General features: G+C 41.7%; 3 protein-coding genes across 11 annotated transcripts in view; 1 reads left to right on the top strand and 2 right to left on the bottom strand.

Annotated features, from left to right (window-relative positions):
• Positions 1–18: 18 nt before the first annotated feature.
• Positions 19–1,548, bottom strand: LOC106653570 (exosome complex component RRP41-like). Its single transcript, XM_014373070.2, has 3 exons — positions 969–1,548; positions 561–863; positions 19–486 (listed from the first exon to the last, which is right to left on the bottom strand). The coding sequence occupies exons 1-3, from the start codon at positions 1,158–1,160 to the stop codon at positions 145–147; spliced, it is 837 nt and encodes a 278-aa protein (XP_014228556.1). The 5' UTR covers positions 1,161–1,548; the 3' UTR covers positions 19–144.
• Positions 1,549–2,050: 502 nt separating this feature from the next.
• LOC106655918 (activin receptor type-2B) lies at positions 2,051–11,656 on the top strand. The gene is made up of 8 exons (XM_014376528.2): positions 2,051–4,384; positions 4,909–5,129; positions 5,212–5,374; positions 5,458–5,591; positions 5,668–6,047; positions 6,140–6,464; positions 6,549–6,680; positions 6,757–11,656. Exons 1-8 carry the CDS (start codon positions 4,324–4,326, stop codon positions 6,934–6,936), a joined length of 1,596 nt encoding a protein of 531 aa, XP_014232014.1. The 5' UTR covers positions 2,051–4,323; the 3' UTR covers positions 6,937–11,656.
• A 108-nt stretch (positions 11,657–11,764) lies between these two features.
• The window catches only part of LOC106655868, a 41,342-nt gene continuing 34,850 nt past the window's right edge, over positions 11,765–18,256 (bottom strand). For all 9 annotated transcript variants that reach the window (XM_014376488.2, XM_014376463.2, XM_014376471.2 and 6 more), the window contains 6 exons: positions 17,567–17,961; positions 15,654–17,475; positions 14,920–15,276; positions 14,510–14,852; positions 13,410–14,429; positions 11,765–13,330 (listed from right to left, as the gene is read on the bottom strand). In XM_014376488.2, coding sequence (XP_014231974.1) covers positions 13,159–13,330; positions 13,410–14,429; positions 14,510–14,852; positions 14,920–15,276; positions 15,654–17,475; positions 17,567–17,961 — 4,109 coding nt within the window. In that variant the 3' untranslated portion in view covers positions 11,765–13,158. The remainder of the gene's footprint in view (positions 13,331–13,409; positions 14,430–14,509; positions 14,853–14,919; positions 15,277–15,653; positions 17,476–17,566; positions 17,962–18,256) is intronic.

Raw genomic sequence — 18,256 nt, 5'->3', positions numbered from 1 at the left:
AATTGAACCAATTATAACTGTAAATATAGAAATAAAAGTCTTTAATGACACTTGTTTATGAATATTAAAAAAAATGAGTTAGTTATTAATTACAAACTATGCAATATATTACAATTATCATTATCAATATATCACAAAACATGCTTATTTTTCCACAGATTGTATCGCAGCGTGTGTATGCAAATGATTCCTCACTACTGCATCTAGTATATCTCTTATATCTTTGCAAGCATCAAGTGCACGTTGTCTCAAGGCTTCTAGTCGAGACAAATGTAACCTTCGACCTGCTCCATGAGCCAAAATCAATGAGCTTTGAGTTTGTGTTTCATCAACAACTTTAGGCAGAGAAACTATTGATAGAGTAAAGCCTGGAGAGCATTCCTCTACCCAATTGGCATCAATGAGACTACCACCATCTTGAGCACCTTCTTCATCTTTTTCAGTTACATCATCTGCCACAGTGATTGAACATGCGATAGCATAATCCTAAGAAAGTAACGCATAAATTTTAGTAAAAATTTTTATAAAACCATAGGTACACATGACAAAAGTATGCTTACTTTGATGGGAATGCCTGCATCTATCAATGCAAGAGTAGCAGCATTAACTGCAACACAAAATTCACTTCCATCAACTTGTAAAACTTCAATGAAGATATCTATTTGAGACTTGGCAAAGAGTTCCAAATTGATTATTGCTTCCATGGCATGACGAAGCTGCTGTTCCCGCTCCTGGGACTTTCTGTCACCGCGAGGTCTCTTCTTTCTCACTCCAGCTCCAAAACTGAACACTGCTGTGCTGTATTGACAGTTGACAATACCCTTCACCGCTTTCAACATATTACCGGCTGACTTTCCGCGAGGCTAAAAAATATTGAAAAAAATACACCATCGTGTGTTTGTTGTGTCAAAAAACTGACTCTGCGATCGATGAAAACATTGAAAATGTGAAAGTGTTTGTAGTCGAACCTGATGCGGACCGTAAACAGTGGCCAACACTTTGGTCAAACCCTGTTGCAAATATGCACTGCCATCGGCTTGGCCGAAGACACCGAGCCGGGCGCTTATGTGTCGGATTTCACTCGGCGATCGGCCGTCCCCTCGAACGAACGCGACCTTTTGGAGGACTGGATTTCCGTTTCGCTGTTCCATCGGATTCATGATCGGATTGTCGATGTTCCAATTGAAAATTTGTACTTTCAAGTATAACGTAAACACAGGAGCACGTGCAGTGTTGGCTGCTATACATTAGCTCCAAACTGAAATGCAGACACATGTGCGACGAGAGGACAGCAGCGCCTTCGGCGTCGAATATAGCGCGGCCAAGTCCGGCGCCGTATAAAGCTCTCCGAAAGCTGCAGCAGTTTTTGACAGACGGGTAGAGTGGATAAAGTAGAAAATGATCTCTGTCAATTGGGGTACGCATATAGCGATCAAAATAAATAATTGAAGCTCATAAATAAAATAATACTACTATTATTTAGGTTGCCGAATAATGCAGCCTCGAGTGCATTCGAAAACCCGCGTGGTACACGAGGGACCCCCCCGCGAAACGAACCCGAATGACTTATTATGCATCAAATACATCGCGAACGAGAGAGAGAGGTCACGACAATGATAACAACATTATCGCATCGTGCAACAAAATGACGAAAAAAAAAAGAAGGAAGGAAGAGAGGGAAGACCGGAAAAAGAATCTCGGATTATAATCGCGATTTTCCTCCCGTCTCTCCCTCTGGTACGATTTTTATTTACTCATATATATACTGCACAACCTCGTATGTAAACGCATGTGTCGATACATGCAACAACAAACGATAATAACAATAATGATAATGGATATATGAACTCGAGCGCGGAATATGGAGGGGGCAGTAGCGCCATGTTGATATATGGATCACGTTCCTCCGCTCTCAGCTCTCCCTCCTCGCGCTGCTACTGCTCATACATGTATAATCTGCACAGCAGCAGCACACAAGAAGAATCGCGCGGGTTTGGTTCTCGCGTTGTCGGCAACGCGTCGCTCGCGTCGTTCGCACAATCTCTGTGTGTGTCATCCATATCCTATGTATGCGTGCGCGCCTGTGTCATACATATTCTCGCTTTTATGTGTTTTTGTGTTTGCGGAGTGTTTGGTTGGACTCTTGGTGTCCCCGAGACTCGCAGAGCAGCATATATAAGCGTGTATACGTGTGTAGGTGTATACATGTATGCGCGATCCTCGCGATTCCTCATTAGTGTGTATATGAAGCGCGAGGTGCTGCACAGTGCACGCAGTACTGTTGTACTCTAACTTAACCGTGGGCCACTCTTCTAAGGGCCTCCCCTCGCTCGAACTTCGTATACAATATTTTTGTTGACGTTTTTCTCGCTTGCTCCGTGCATAAGCAGTGCAGTGCCGAATGCAGTGCAGTGCGAGATTCGCGGAGTGCCGAGAGTGTTGTTTTTTTCACATATAGCAGCAGCACCTCTATAATATTCCACACTCTACATACGCGGTGAGCGAGCGAGCGAGCGAGCGACTGTTGTTTGTGCCGTGCAAAAAACCTCTCGCGCGCGGCTCTCTGACGCGGATAGACCGAAATATATATACTATATCAAAGTCAGGCAGACAGACAGCAATCCGTGCATTAACTATATTAATACACACGCCACACGTATATCTTCGTTCTCGCGGTGCGCCAGCGAGCGAGCGAGCAGGCAGGCAGGCAGTGCCCCCCGAGAGAGAGAGACAGACGAGACGAGACAGACAGACAGATATATTTACAAAAAAAGAGAGATCGGATCTTTGGAGGCGCCGTTTCGGAGTTAGTGGAAGCTGCTGCCTGTTCTCTCTCTCCTTCTTATGCTCGCACTGTTGCTGCTTCTGTGTATACCGTGTGTGTACGAGTGCAGGCATTACATTTAACATTACTGTCGGTTGCTCGTATGCAGTCGACCGTCGTCGTCGCCGCCGCCGCGAGTTATAGCGTGACTTATTTTCGTTCTGCAGCTCTTTTGGCTCGCGCCAAACACCCATTGTGTCGTCGTAGTCGCGTTGTGTGCGTGCGTGCGAGATCTTGGTCGTCGCGGGACATATATAACTGCATAACTTCGTCTGCGACGCCGACGACGAGTACAACACAGAGTGCACAGAGAGCGAGGAGGCACACGAGAATATCCTCCTTTTGTGTCTAGCGCACGAGGGCAGCAACAACACGGAGTTCTTCGCCTCGCTGCTGGGCAGACTCCGCTTATAGACACACGCACACACTTTTGTGTATACATAAAATACAGTTATATATCGTGCGTTCGTGTGCGCGACGACTGCTGTTATATATATATTTACAACGCGACTTTGATACAGTTCGGCGTGCGTGTGCGCTCCGTTTGCCGTGCATCATGTGCGATCGTCTATAAAAGTGCAAGCAGTGCTGCTCCGAAATCTCGTGCGTGCGCCTGTCTCTGTGTATATAGGCAAGGTGACAGAACAAAAATATACAAAAGTGAGAAGTGAGAAAGGAAGAATCATTGAATATATATAAAAAATATATCCTAGTGGACTCCAGGCTCGCACGCGCTAAGAACAGCGAGAAAAGAGTGGCGAGAGTATCGAGGCATGGAGGCTGCAGTCGTAGCTCGTGCCAAGAGACGAGGAATTAGCAATTGTTGTTTATACGGTATCGACGTCGTCGTATCGACTGCCGGAAGGATACCGAATATCATTGGCCTCTAGTGTGTATGTGTGTGTGCGCCTGTAGTGTACAGATATATAGCCTATATATAATATACACATACTGCGGCCAATTGCTCTCGCTCGCGCGCTTCGGAGCTGCTGTGTTTTATTATATAGAGAAGTAAGTGTGTGTGCTGCTACTCCGCACACGGCCTCGCAATTTTCCCTTTAGTGGCCAATATATGCTGCTGCGTGGTTATGCATCATAGGCGCGCAAAGCAATGCACCGGAGATTGATCGTGCAAACTGCTACTGCTGCTGCCGCTGCTGCTTATACGTCTGTAAATGCAGCCGAGTAGCGCATTTATATAGGCGAGAGAGCGACTGTCGCCTGCTATTAATCCTAGTAAGCCATCCGTCATACGAGCTCGACGTTAGTCGTCGTCGTCGTCGTCGTACTCTTTCTATATAATTTCTCTCGGCTCGTTAAATGCGATGCAGTTCTTTCCGATCGTTGCTGTTGTTGCGCGACGTTAATAATATATATACAGAGAGAGAGAGCCGCCTGGACGGAGGAGAGATACAAAGAGAGTGCAGTGAGTGAGTGAGCGAGAGAGTAATCCCGCTGCAGTTGGGCATCATCCTCGTCGCCGTCATTGAATTATCATCATGAGTGCCTCCGAGAGCGCAATCATGATAATACTGACCAGCCTGGTCCTCGGGCTCATTGGTAAGTTATTTTCTGCTTGCATTCTTGATCCTTTGCATGAATGAGATGAATGAAATTGAAACATGTAATGCAGTTTAGGTCCTTTTAAAACACTCAAGTTATGATTCAAGTTTTGCAGTTTTCTTATCTTGAATCTTTACGAATGTCAAGATAATTCATACTCTTGAGTTTATAAAAAGTATTCCATATAGCCATTCATCATAATAAAATTTTGTGAAATGCTATAACGAGCATTGTACTCTTATTCATAAATCTATATTTAATTTTAGATTGAAAAAAAAAAAATCAAATGTTTTTATGCATTTAAAATTTTAATTGATTCATCTACTCCAAAAACCTTGATAAGCTGATAAAGATTGTGTGTATATTTGTAGATTTTGTTTGCATAATGATAGATGCAATATGCAGTCAATTTGAAAAATATCTTTTTGTAATTAGGCATTTACATTGTGTATGAATTGATCAATCATTTCCTTGCTGCAAATTCAATGGGTTTATTGTAATGAAAATGATTTTTTCCCCAGGCTCTTCGTTTGCCCACGATATTCATGGATATCCTATTGAGCACGATGTCAAAGGGTCAGAAACATGTGAGTTTTTCAATGAAACCATGTGCAATGGAGAATATAAGGATGGTTGCTCTGATATCGAAAGGTGTACGCCTCAAGAGCCTGGAAAACGTAATCACTGTTATGTATTGTGGCAATACGACAGAGTTACTCAAAATTCCACCATAAAATTGAAGGTGAATTTTTCAGCTATAAGCTGTTTGATATCTTCTTTTTTATTTTGAGGCATCAATAAAATTTTTCTTTGTTCTATTTCAGGGCTGCTTTTTGGATAGCAAAGAATGTTATGACAAAGAACGTTGTGTTGAAAAGAGCGCTGATCGGAAGAAACAGCTTTTCTTTTGTTGCTGTGAAGGTGACATGTGTAATAGAGACTTTTCTTGGGATCCACAGCCAACAGTACCTCCTCGTGTTGTTCAAGGTAACATAGGCTGCTTAACATTCTTAGTATTATTAATAAGTGTATGGAAAAAAGTAATTTTAACTTACTATTTTTCTTTACAGAACCAGAACCAGTTCCAAATTATGACCAACAACTTGTAACTCTTGTAATATCAATCTCAGCTGTTTGTTTGGTAGTAATTCTTGGATCAGTTTTGTTTTATTGCAAACGAAAGAAGCAAGGATATTTCAACGAGGTACTTTAAAATTCGATTGAAATTGTAAATATTTATCTTATTTGAAATAAAACTAAAATTAATATTTTACCTACAGTTGCCAACTATGGAGCCCGGTCCAATGCCTCAACCGTCACCTAATTTGGGCAATCGACCTATTCAATTATTGGAAATTAAAGCGCGCGGACGTTTCGGTGCTGTCTGGAAAGCGCAACTTCGTTCCACAGTCGTTGCTGTCAAAGTTTTTCCTATCCAAGATAAGCAATCTTGGCAGTCGGAACAAGAAATATTCAAACTGGCTCACATGGATCACGAAGATATTCTGCAGTTTATCGGCGTTGAAAAACGTGGCGATAATTTACAAGCTGAATTTTGGTTAATCACTGCGTATCATGAAAAAGGCTCTTTGTGTGATTATTTGAAAGCCAACGTTGTTTCTTGGGCTGAAATGTGTAAAATTGCTGAATCCATGGCAAGGTAATATATATTAATGTGTTTTTGTATACATTTTATTTATCTGATTTTTGTGTATTTGACAAGTCAATCAATTGTTCCTTTAAAATTTTCAGAGGCCTAATGCACCTTCACGAAGAAATTCCGCCTAACAAAGCCGACGGTTACAAACCCGCTGTAGCTCACCGAGATTTTAAATCGAAAAATGTTTTGCTGAAAAGCGACATGAGTGCTTGCATAGCTGACTTTGGTTTGGCGCTTATCTTTCATCCGAACAAACCGTGCGGCGATACCCACGGTCAAGTAGGAACTCGTCGTTACATGGCTCCCGAAGTACTAGAAGGAGCTATAAATTTTACAAGAGACTCATTTTTGCGTATTGATATGTATGCATGTGGACTTGTTTTATGGGAATTGGCTTCCCGCTGTACTGTACAAGACGTAAGTTATTGTTTTTATTATTTTTTTTTTTAATCAGACTGATGAATACGAATTCTTCCATTTACACACATGGTTAATTTACAGGGCCCAATAGGAGAATACAGATTACCTTTTGAAGAAGAAGTAGGACTTCATCCTACATTAGAGGACATGCAAGAGAGCGTAGTCCATAAAAAAGAAAGGCCACTTATTTTAGATACGTGGCGCAAACATCCGGTAAGAATTTTTTATATCTGCTTTTTCAAAAAATTACATAATTTTTTAAACTAACGGTTTTACTCCATTCTTATAGGGTCTTCTATCTATTTGTGATACGATGGAGGAGTGCTGGGATCACGACGCAGAAGCGCGTCTTTCTGCGTCATGTGTGATGGAGCGAGTTGCATCGCTGAGTCGCAGTATGGTGATCAACATATCGACCCTCATTCGCGTAGAGAACGAGTCCCTCATAACGAAGGAATCGAGTATGTAGCTAGATCCGGGCTTCAGCGATGACTTTGCAATTACTTCGTAAAGAAGTTCTTGCCATTACTCGTCGTTGAAGCATGCCCTCTACGATCTACAAGCTGTCGCACAAGAATTAAATGTGATCAGTGATATGAAAAAACTCTAAAACGTTTCTGTTTAATGACATTGGAAGTTTTATGAGCGATGAACAGTGTTATCAAAATTACAATGTATTTGCTGTGAAACTGATATGTGTGTTTTATAATAACGGTCCAAGTTTGTTCTGAATCACAATGTGATGCGGTTTTCTCGCGAGATATATCTTGATATAAGCGAGTCAACGTATTTGTTTGTTGTAAACACACTTTACGCCTCCAGCAATGATTGTAGTTTAATACTCGAATCTTCAACTTACACTATGTTAAATTAATCAGAAAAAAATATCATTAACATTTATAAATAGGTAATTGTAAAAATAACCGTCAATGGGAAACGATGGCTTTTAAATACAATGCTTGTATTATTATCGTTTTAATGTACCCATGACGAATAAGTTTAGAAATTTTGTTTTGTCTTACGTAATTTTGCAACGAGATTATGTACATAGGGTTAATGTTGGCGTACACGTATCATTGAATAATCATCCCCAATGATGCCTAGAAATCATAGGGGTTGATGAGTTTTATTTGTAAAAAAAGTTTTTGTAGTTTGTGATTTTGGGTATATAAGTTATCCAACCTAAAACTGGTCAGATTAAGTCAGATGATGTTCATTTATCGAGTTAATATTAATTAAATTAATTAATCAAATTAATTGATTTAATTAAAAAATGAGTTAGAAATGAGTTTTTCATCTATGTGTCAATAGAATTTTTGAATTTATTGAATTATTGCCGAGCAATGACATTTCTCTGCCAAATAAGTAATAATATATTAATGTATTGTATTATATATAATATGTTAGTATTTATTGAGCCATCTTGTATCAGTGATAGTTCTTTAATTTTTGACATCCTTTTAAACGATTGTTTTTCTATTTGAATTGACTAAATACTGGACTGGATGACGAGTTTCCTGTTTTATACTATTCAATTTATTACATTGCAGTGGCACTTGTATGCTCTGAGCCGCATAAAATATATTGATATGTCGTTATAAAAAATCGTATGGATTTATGAGAAGCGTACATAACATCTCAAAACTTTGTAAATATCTTATTGAAGTTGAACTATGACGTTATAAAAAATAATTGTACATTTATGTTAAAATAAGGTACATTAGCAAGACCAAGAAATAAATATGTAAATATATACGTATAGGTATAGAAAATATTTTGTTTTCTTTTTTTTTTCATTTTCAATCTTTTCGAGCATACGAGTGTCTAGAAAACACTTCGTTTCTCATTGTTAACGATGTCTTTCTCGCTCGATAATTGCTTGTAGCCACCCGCCATCGAAGATATTTTAATTGCAGTTGCTTGAAAGGAGTATCGGTTTTTGAAAAGTTTCGATCTAAACAAAAGCTAAAGTACAAACAAAACATTAAGTTCAAAGAATAACGATGAAAATTCATATCCTTCTAAAAAAAAATAGATTCGCGTCGAGCAACTGCAGCTGGAACTTCTTCGAGATAACCACGACAAAAGACAGTACAGTCTAAAGTTGCGAGTATGAATTCTTGTTACGATGTACCTGGTAGACACTCTTATATCCCAAACCGACGGTCTTCTTCAAAATGATGGTCAAAGCAGATTATTTTTCACGTTTCTAATGTAACTAAAAGGTTTATGATAGCCAATTCCAAATATACGTAAAAACCGCATAAATGTTAGATTATGTAAAATTTTACAACGCGAGATTTATGAGTGGTTGTCGACGTAGTAGAGAGAAATAAAAAAAATATTTGACGATAGTGGGTTAATGAAAAATGAACAAGAAGTGATTGTCAGAGATGCAGACGATGTGTACAAAAGAGCAATTTCCGCCCTATTTTTTATGACGTAACTCCAATCGGGGAAACGAGTGAACTGGTGTCTGATTTTTTTGTTAGTCTTCCAAAGCATATATACATTACGTGCAAACTCCTCAATTCTGTCTACACACCTTTTGCCCCGTTAAACAATTAATTTTGTCTGGTCACAAAAAAAGTATATAATATATATGCAACCAAGCAGATCGGAGCGAACATCTGATATTCATTCGACTGATTGATTAATGTTTGCCTAAATCCGCGCTCTTTACAATATAACGAATTGTTGGCTTTCGACGGTGCCAAAAATGAAAAGTAAAACATAATTATAAAATAAGCAGAGAGACGAAAATATCACGAGTGTAAATGGCGATTTATCATTGACTGGGTGTACCTTTAACCGAGCATGTTAGTCTAATTTATATAGAAAAAAACGATAGACTGTAAACGGTAGTTTTTATGTAAATAATCGAATCGCAGATATCTTTGAGCACCAATGCCACATAGCACAGAGAAGGAGAGAAAAAAAAATTAACATCATGTTTAGATAATCCATACATATCGTGCCATTATAACATTGATTTTCTGAAAGATTTGCAGTACGAGTCAATACAAGACTGACTCATACCGATCTTCCGCAAAGTACGATTCACTTTGAACGATATCGAATTTATTGCTCTCAATTGGTTCATTAATCATTGTTTAATGTTTCATATAAAAAATGTTAACGCCGTGTAATTTCTTAACGAAAAAATATGGGCATGTACTGCATGTAGGTAAATAATAATTGTGTCTATCATCGTTTTTTCAAAGTTAATTTATATTGTAATCATTCACTGCGAGGACAAAAAAATCTGTTAACTTATCAGCAGTGTACGAATTTTAGCTAAGAAAATAATCGAAATCACATCGTAGCTTTACATAAATGTGTGTAGATTTATATACATTATATTATATATATCGTACGTTTGATCGAGCGCGAGAGGAGCAAGTTTATCTGTAAATATCATAACAAATTTTGATCACGGTGATAGGGTTCGATCGGTGAAACTTGTAAAAAAATAAAGTTACGTTGTAAATAGCTTTTAATACATAAAATTGCGTCTATAATATATTTACTATATTTTGTAACATTAATTTTTTTTTTTCGTAATCGCGTGAATGCGTAATTCGGCTAGTTATTAATTGCTTCATTCGGTTCAACGAAAAAAAAGGTCGCATCGATAAATCAATGTGTGTGGAATACTCTCTGCGCTCTCTATTGAAAAATAAAAGAAAGAATTCAACGAACGAATGGACTCGATTAAAAGTTAATCAACTTTACGTAAAAAAACGTTATATCGAATGATGTAAACTTGTCTGTGATGCTAATTGCTAAAAAAGTACAATTTTTCCTATTTAAAAAAAAAAATAATTTAATCATTTATTGATTATCGTTTTTATAATTCATCATCGAAAATGTATAATAAAACAGAGAGTCTGACAGTGAGTTTCCACACATTACTAATTAATCGATCGGCAGGCTTTAAATCGGTTTTTATGTCACATCGACATCAATAAAGAAAAATGATCGACTCGACGGATAATTTTTTCGGACGGCGCTAAAAAAGTAGAGAGAGGGGGCAAAATCGATTTGTTGAAAATTTAATTCTCTACCCCCTTACCCAGGGGAGTGTCCGTATACGTTTGTACATTGATTATTAAGTTATGAATGTGATTTGTGTATACTACGACGCATCGCAATACTTGTTCTTGTTACAATCTAGATTTATATTATATAAAATTGATAATCATATATTTATACTATTCGATATATTTGTTTTATATATAAACATATTTACAAGGTCATATAGTTATTTTTTATGAAATGAACAAAAAAAAAAACAACAACAACAAGAAACAAATCTAATATCTGTGTACGTACGAATTATATAATCTGAATATATTATATATACACGCGGTATGTAACGTATCGATTAATAATAATATAATTAAAGAAAAAAAGACAGGGAAAAATCTTTTGATAAATGAATCATCGACACGGGCGAAAGAAAATTGTAGAAGACTCGATGGATGATTATCTTTCAATGTCCATACATCTTTGAGGTCGCATAAAGACTGACAATTGTAAATAATATGTAATCGTGAACTATGCGATTCCAACGACACTCGTACTGCATTACCAGTGAAAAACCGAAGTCAGAAGGAAAAAAACGAAAAAATCATCCTAATTTTAATCGTCCGTATATACACGAGCATTATATACATAAAAAAATATCGTGTGCTTGTTCCATTTGGAGTGGTGTTATTGAAGCGAAATGACGTTTCTCTACTTGACTTGCACAGAGCGCGCCTGCCAATACTATCCGAAAAATGTAGACTTTTCATTTAATTGCGAGGACAAAAAAAATGAATAGAAAAGCATCGCACAATATTTTTGCTTTTAATATTAAAAATGAAATTCAAAACGCGTTTTTTCGTAAGCCATGTATTACAGGGTGAGAAACGACTTTTTCCGCCAATGGACACGACTTCCAAATGGAGACCCGCAAGCGTTTATTTGCGTATTTTTTATTACGCACCCAGTGCAGAGAACCAATTCAATAGTCATTATTATAATAAACCTTTATATAATGAATATTTAATATATAAAAAAGCTGTGTACGTTTTTGCAGTGGGAGAAACAGAAACGACCGATAACGAGATCCCCCAATTTTGTACGTAAATTATACAAACACGTGAATGAATTTATGTATAAAGAAAAGCTGATGTGTCTCTTCATTTTCAACCTTACCTCATTCGTTCTTAATATGCAAAAAATGTATAATTTGATACTATTAATGTGAATTTTTTGTTGATAAATAATAACAAAAGTAGAACATTTGATTGTTTAAGATGAATTTTTATTAGCTTAATACTCATTTTATAATTTTGCCACATCCCGAGGAATACATAAAGCTAGTAAAAAACACAATGCGCCGTTACATTTCGAGGACAGTATCCTGCTGCGACGCTATGCCTGCTGCTGCTGCTCTTTTATTATTTTACTTACTTATTAATTAAAAAGTTTTTACCGAAATAATGATTTGTATTTTTTCGTAGGCGCTAATAGCTACAAACCGTCGTAATTAAAAACTTCGTCGAAATTAAAAGTACACATACAAAAGAGCGGAGGGTTTTCTTTTTATTTTTTTTTTTATTTCGCTTTTGTTTTTGATCATCAGCTTTCGACAGTAATGATAATACACACGCGCTTTGTGCGCCGCAAATGATAAAATATAGCGTAACAAAAAAATAATGCTGCTGTATTATACGATACAAGCGGAAAAATAAGTTATCGATTCGCGATAAATTATTTCGTAAAAATTAAAAAAAAAAATCTTAAAACTGCCTTGGTTTCTTCCTTCGTTGAGAAAAAAATCAAGTTATAGCGATGTACACGTTATTTTTATTTTGCCGTGGGATAATGTTTACGTATTTATCCAGCTCACAAGATTTTCACCGATAATTTACTCGTCTATAAACTATCATCACAGTTACATTTATACATATTCATATATAATTTTTGTATTATATAAGTTTTATAACCTGACAATCATCGCTAAATCTTCAAAAAATGATCGTTAATCTCTATATTTGTCATTGCATTCATACATTTCAATTTTGTTTATGTACATTTCTTATGGGAATACCATAATGGTTTTAGCTTTTTTTTTGTTAAATATATATTTTTATATATGGTCAGCAATAATAATTAAATACATTCTGGTTTATTCGAAAGCATTTAAAGGTATATGACTAGCGTCTAAAATCGTACGTTTAGCCGTGATTTATCTTCATTAATCTTTGTTTAATACCATAATCAATGTATAGTTTCAGCAATAATAATCATAATAATAACATCTGAATCTTAAGATTAATTAATAGCTGGTGACTTTTTTTTCACAAATACATGTAAACGAAGCATCGATACATTTGTAATTTATCTTACTCTTTCCTTCTCTCAAAAGCTATCTTACTCTTTTTTTTTTCTTTTTTAATCAAAGAATCATTTACTCCAGCATTCTAGCTTATTATAATAGCGTCAACGCATAGCATTGGACCACTCTCACACGCCTTATAACTCCGAAGTACGAACGCGAGTCTGTACTCTAGCATTATCATTATTATTATTTTTCTTTTTTACGACTTATAACAACTTCTCTTCTTAAACTTATCTATGTACACAAAGTTGCACGCCTCCTGGCTGCGATCGGTAGCGGTATACCCGAGGCTCCACGCTAAGTGGGTAGCGGCTTCACGCAGTTGCGCGGCACAAGACCCTTGCGCGTGCCCCGTTCGCATAGTAGCCATTTGGCGTCCACTTCCAGGATCACCTTGATCGTTTCACCCTCCGTGAATGCTAAGTGGCCACTCTGCGACGGTGGTCTGCTTGAAGTCGCACGCACGAGTCTGAAAGTAAAAAAAAAAATGATAGTAATAATGACATTTTTCTTACAGAAAAAAATCGTATAGGTATGTGTGTACGTACTTTGGTGCAGGTTGTTTGCTACTGATATGTCTGCTGGGTGGTGCGGCAATGGAATGAGGCCTGGGCAACGACGTCGAGGCGGCTCGCCTGTGCACGACGCCGTTTCTGTCCTGCTGGCCCTGATAGGTCTTGTAGGGCAGCGAACTCGGTCTTGTCATGGGCGAGCGCTGGCTAGACGCGCCGGTCTGATCGACTCGACTCGTTCGCCTTGGCGACTCCTGCGGCTGCGTTGGGGATTTTTTCTGTCCCACCGTCGTGCTCGATGCTGCGGATTTTTTAGGAGCGGGTATTGCCGAAGCCCTTGGATTTTTGACGGGGACCGGGAGACCGGACGGGGATTTGACCGGGGACATGAGAGGACGCGGGATTTTGGATTTGTTGAAGGACAGGGTGCGAGTGGGAGTGGTCGGGGAAGCGAGGGAGGAGGGGGATTGCAGTGGGTAGGCTTCTTTCGGACTAGAATCATCGCGACCGAGACATTCCCATTTCTCTTGCAGCTTGCGGAAGTGCGTCTCGCCCTTGGCCTCGGCGCTCTTCATCGCCGCGGCCGCCTCCTCTTTGCGCAATGCCACCTTGGAAGTCATTTTGTTGTTGAGACTAGCTTTTTTCATTGGTGTGTGTTCCAGACTATCGGTATAATCGTCCGAATCGTCGAGCCGATCCTGAACGTGAAACATGGCACTCATCGGATTATGGCTCCAACGTTTCTTGGCTTCGGCCTCGTCCTTCTTGTTGTCCTCGTCGTACATGACGCACGATCGCGGCCTCACGGATCTTTTGATCACTTGCTCGGAGCTCGGCACTCCGAAGCTATTGTGAAGCTGACGATACTGATAGAGCAGGTCCAGCTGGAAGGGACAGTAGATCAGAGGCTGAAGCACGTTGAGCAGCGAGTCGACGACCTCGCGACTCGCCGGACAGCTCAGCGCGCTGACGAACAGATTGGAAGATTTGTAATGCTTGCGCACGACGGATTCACGCGAGCACAGATAAGCGAACCAGGCGTCCAGGGATCGCAAACTGAAAAAAGCAATAAATACACGATGTTTTACATTACAATAACTCAAAGACATTTTGAAGACAAAAGAGACACTACTCACTTCAATAGACCAAAAACAAAAGCGCGGAATTTTAGCATTCCCTCGGGAATGAAATCCTCGGCATTGATTTTCTGCACTAGGTCGTTGAGCGTCTTTGTGAGCGGTCCCTGCTGCGACGAGGCCTCCACGACTTGCCAGACGCTATTGGCGATGGGGCCGAACGTTGAGTCGAGATGGGGCTTCAGCTCGTCCGACATCACGGCGTAGATGGCCGGGCAGAGATAATTCAAGCAGAGCTGCGAGCACTCGTTCTTGTCGTTGTAGTCCTGGCGACTGCGCACCGGCTCGCTGTTCCAGTACTTCAGCAGCACGTCGACAGCTTTGCCCACTGATTTTATCAATTCTAAAACAAAAATAAGAACGTTAGTCAATTTTTATTTATTCATTTTTTTTGAACTGCATACACTTACTCTTTTTCTCCTCCAAGTTTATAGGCCTGTTATCCATCTTCTGATCGGTCGCCTCGCTCACGTTCAAGCGATCCTTGGCGATCATGTCTTGCATCAGCAATCCCTGCTTCCTGTTAACGGCAAAGCTCACGGTCTTCTTTTGCGAGTCCGTCATGTCGATCATTTTCGGTATGTCTTGATTGATTTTGAGAGCGAGGAATTTCTTGACGCACGAACGCAGCTTCATGCTCTTGTCGAGGTCGCAACTGGAATCGTCGCTGCAAGTCGAGTAATTGCTACGATTGAGAAAGTCGTCCAGTTGCTTGAACTCGTCATCGAGGCTGAGAGGTTCTTCGTTGTCGAAACCTCGCAATCGATCTGCGAATAAAGAACGAATTTCAAAGATAACGCATTACTCGTTTTTTTGGGTAACAAAGAGAAAAAAAAGGGGTCACTGTACGCGAATGTAAGAATAAAAAGTTTATTGATGGACTAGTTTTTTTTTAACTGTCTTGAATACTCAATCAGACATTGATAAATGGAAAAGTTCGGTACAATAACGCCATAGACCGCTGCGGACTGAATTAAATTCCCCGAGTCAAAAGCTTTGTTCCGAATGGCATTAGACTTGCAAATCAATCTAGCAGTCATCATGTATAAAATCGATAATATTTCCGCCGACTCGAGATAGTAAAACTTATACTGCTGCTAGTATACCGGGACTATAAGAGAGCACAGGCGGATATTGAACTCACCGAACTGCTGTTTTTCCTCGGCTTCGTCGATATCCTTCTCGGACTCGAGGACTCCGGCATTTTTCAGGAAATGCAAGTCATTGTTCATGAAGTAGGGCTCCTGCAGGGACATGCGCTTATTGCTCTCGCAGTTGGGCTCCATCGCGTAATTGCCGCCCTGCTCGAACATGCTGCTGCGCTTTCCAGCCACGTTAGCGGCGGCGGCGGCGTTGTTGTTGTTGGCCGCGGCAGCCGCTGCAGCTGCTGCGGCACGGTGGTGCTTGCGCAAAATGCCACGAGGTAGAGGCGGTCGAGGTGGACACTCGTTCTGGGGCAAGGAAACCGATCGCTTGGGTAGCGTCGGCGCGCCACGAGTCTGCATCTGCTGCTGCCGGTTGATCTGTTGTTTCTCTTGGCCGAGCAGCGACGCCTCGGACGAGACGCTGTCGTAGCGATAGAGATACAGGGGATTGTTGCCCGTCGCCGAGTTGGCCGAGTTCTGATTCTGATTGGCCGACGAGTCGCTGAGTATGGTCGACGAGCCTCTGTAGCCGGACGACGGCTGCGTGCCCGTACTGCTGCTCGACGACAGATTCGTCGCGTTCTGTTGTTGCTGTTGATGATGATGATGAGCAGCAGCGGCAGCGACGGCGTCGTTGAAGAACATGGCTCGTTTCTTGGAGCGCGGCTGAAGCCAGTAGAGCGGCTGCTTGCTGCTCGCCGCGGCGACCACGGTTTCGGGACCACCCGTGCACTGACCGAGCGCCTGTCGGTACTCCTTGGGCAGCAGGAAATTCAGCGAGTCCCAGTCCTTGACGTGATTGAAGTTGCGATGCTTGAGCGCGTCGAAGTCGCCGCAGGAGAAGGGCCTGCGCCCGACACGGCTGCCGGGCCTGAACGCCTGCGGCTTCAGGGAGATCCGATCGGCCGAGACGGCGCTCAGGAAGGACAGATCGGGCAGCGCGTAGTTCGGATAGACCACGTACACGGGCTTCTCCGTGTTGACGATGTGCTCGCGAGTCGTGGTCTGCTGCTTGAGCGAGCTCGTGCTGATGGTGTTGTTGCTGTTGCTGCTGCTGGCCTTGCCGCTGTCGGGGCTCGTTTGCTGCTGTTGCTGCTCACCGAGAGGAGGATAGATCAGCGAGGTCTGCACGCCGTTGTCCTCGGTTTCCACGGTCTTGGCCTGAATGCCCGTGGATATCTTCAGAGTCGTGCAGTTGGACGCGTCGTCCGACAGTAGTTTCGACTTGTCCGAGCAGCTGTTGCCGGCGTCGTCCTTGGCCAGGGACAGGATCGATCTCGACGTCAGATCGTCCATCGACGTCGAGCAAGCGATCGTCGACATCTTTTTGTAAGCCTGGCTCGTTGCCTCGGTAGTGGTGGTCGTGGCCGTTGTCGTAGCCAAACTGTCGTTTTTCACCCACTTGATCGCGAGATCGTTGCTGCCACTGTTGTTCTGTTGCTGCTGCTGTTTGGGTTGCACCGAGGTGGCACCATTATTGGCGCTCTCGCCGCTGTTGCTCGTGGTGGGCCAGCAGCCCTCGCTCTCCGAGTCGAGGGTCAGACTCATGCCCTCGGCGCTGGTGCTCTTCTGCTTCATGTACAGGCGCACGAGGCTCATGTTGTGCAGCTTCTTGCTTCCCGTGCCCGTGGTGGAGCTGCTGCTGTTGCTGTTGCTGTTGCTGCCGGAGGACAGGGTGTTGGCGCCGCACACGCTGTTGTCGGAGCTCTTGTCGTCGTTGTCCTCGTGGTCGTTGGCCGTGATCGAGCGGCTCATCATCGAGGCCGAGCTCTGCAGGCGATTGTTGCTGCTGTTGCGGCTGCTCGTCTCACCGGAATCGACCTGATTACGACGACGAGATAACATACGTATAAAACACCGTTCTAGTATATATACAGACAAAATCGGAAATCAATGCGCGCGCGCGACTCACCGAAAAGTTCAAGGCGTTCTTCGACGCTGCCGACCTCTTCAGATCGGGCAGACTTCGGCTGCGGCTCTTGCTGTTGAAGGCGTCGTTGGCAGCGGCTATGACGGCTCTCGAGGCGGCATCGGTGGCGTCGCAGCCACCAGCAGCACCGCCGCCAGCACCGGCGGCACCGGTGCTCTGCTGCAGCAAAAAGTTCGGCTCGGTGTTGTTGTTGCCGGACGGATGGCGCTTCATGGTCTTGGCGTTGATGTGCTTGTAGAGATTGCTCCAGGTCGTGTAGATCTTGGTGTCGGAGCAGGCCATCGACAGGTCCAGCATGTTCTTGAGATTGAGCGCCTGGCCGTAATACGAGTCGGGGGCCTCGTAGGGTCCGCCGATCATGCGTTTCTGGCCGTCGCCTGTTTATGAGTCAATATTTAATCAACGTTGAAGGATAATGTATATAGAAATTTACTATCGAATGAAGAAAAAAAAAAGAATAATTCTTAAAAAAAAATATGATTCGCTTGCTTTCCCCGCAACGAGACAAGGAGAGGCAGCACAGCACATCGATCGCTGTAACGGGGAAAGTGTTCGGTGTTGCGCGTTCGCGCGCGCGATAGAGCATGCACCACAGCCAACTTGTGCCACAGAGACTGCACACACGCACACCATACGCGATTCCTGCGCACACGGTATAAATCAGCGACTATA

The sequence above is a fragment of the Trichogramma pretiosum genome, unplaced genomic scaffold, assembly GCF_000599845.2.
Source record: "Trichogramma pretiosum strain Unisexual culture from Peru unplaced genomic scaffold, Tpre_2.0 scaffold1, whole genome shotgun sequence".
Taxonomy (NCBI): Eukaryota; Metazoa; Arthropoda; class Insecta; order Hymenoptera; family Trichogrammatidae; genus Trichogramma; species Trichogramma pretiosum.
The sequence above is the reverse complement of the archived record's forward strand: the minus strand, read 5'-3'. Positions and strand labels throughout refer to the sequence as shown.

What these genes read in the sequence shown, in the direction of transcription:
- LOC106655918 (XM_014376528.2), top strand. Translation starts at nt 4,324, where the DNA reads ATGAGTGCCTCCGAGAGCGCAATCATGATAATACTGACCAGCCTGGTC. An exon ending in ACCTCCTCGTGTTGTTCAAG is followed by an intron (nt 5,375 to 5,457) that starts GTAACATAGGCT and finishes TTTTCTTTACAG; the next exon opens with AACCAGAACCAGTTCCAAAT. An exon ending in ATTGCTGAATCCATGGCAAG is followed by an intron (nt 6,048 to 6,139) that starts GTAATATATATT and finishes TAAAATTTTCAG; the next exon opens with AGGCCTAATGCACCTTCACG.
- LOC106653570 (XM_014373070.2), bottom strand. Translation starts at nt 1,160, where the DNA reads ATGAATCCGATGGAACAGCGAAACGGAAATCCAGTCCTCCAAAAGGTC. An exon ending in CTGTTTACGGTCCGCATCAG is followed by an intron (nt 864 to 968) that starts GTTCGACTACAA and finishes AATATTTTTTAG; the next exon opens with CCTCGCGGAAAGTCAGCCGG. An exon ending in ATGCAGGCATTCCCATCAAA is followed by an intron (nt 487 to 560) that starts GTAAGCATACTT and finishes TTACTTTCTTAG; the next exon opens with GATTATGCTATCGCATGTTC.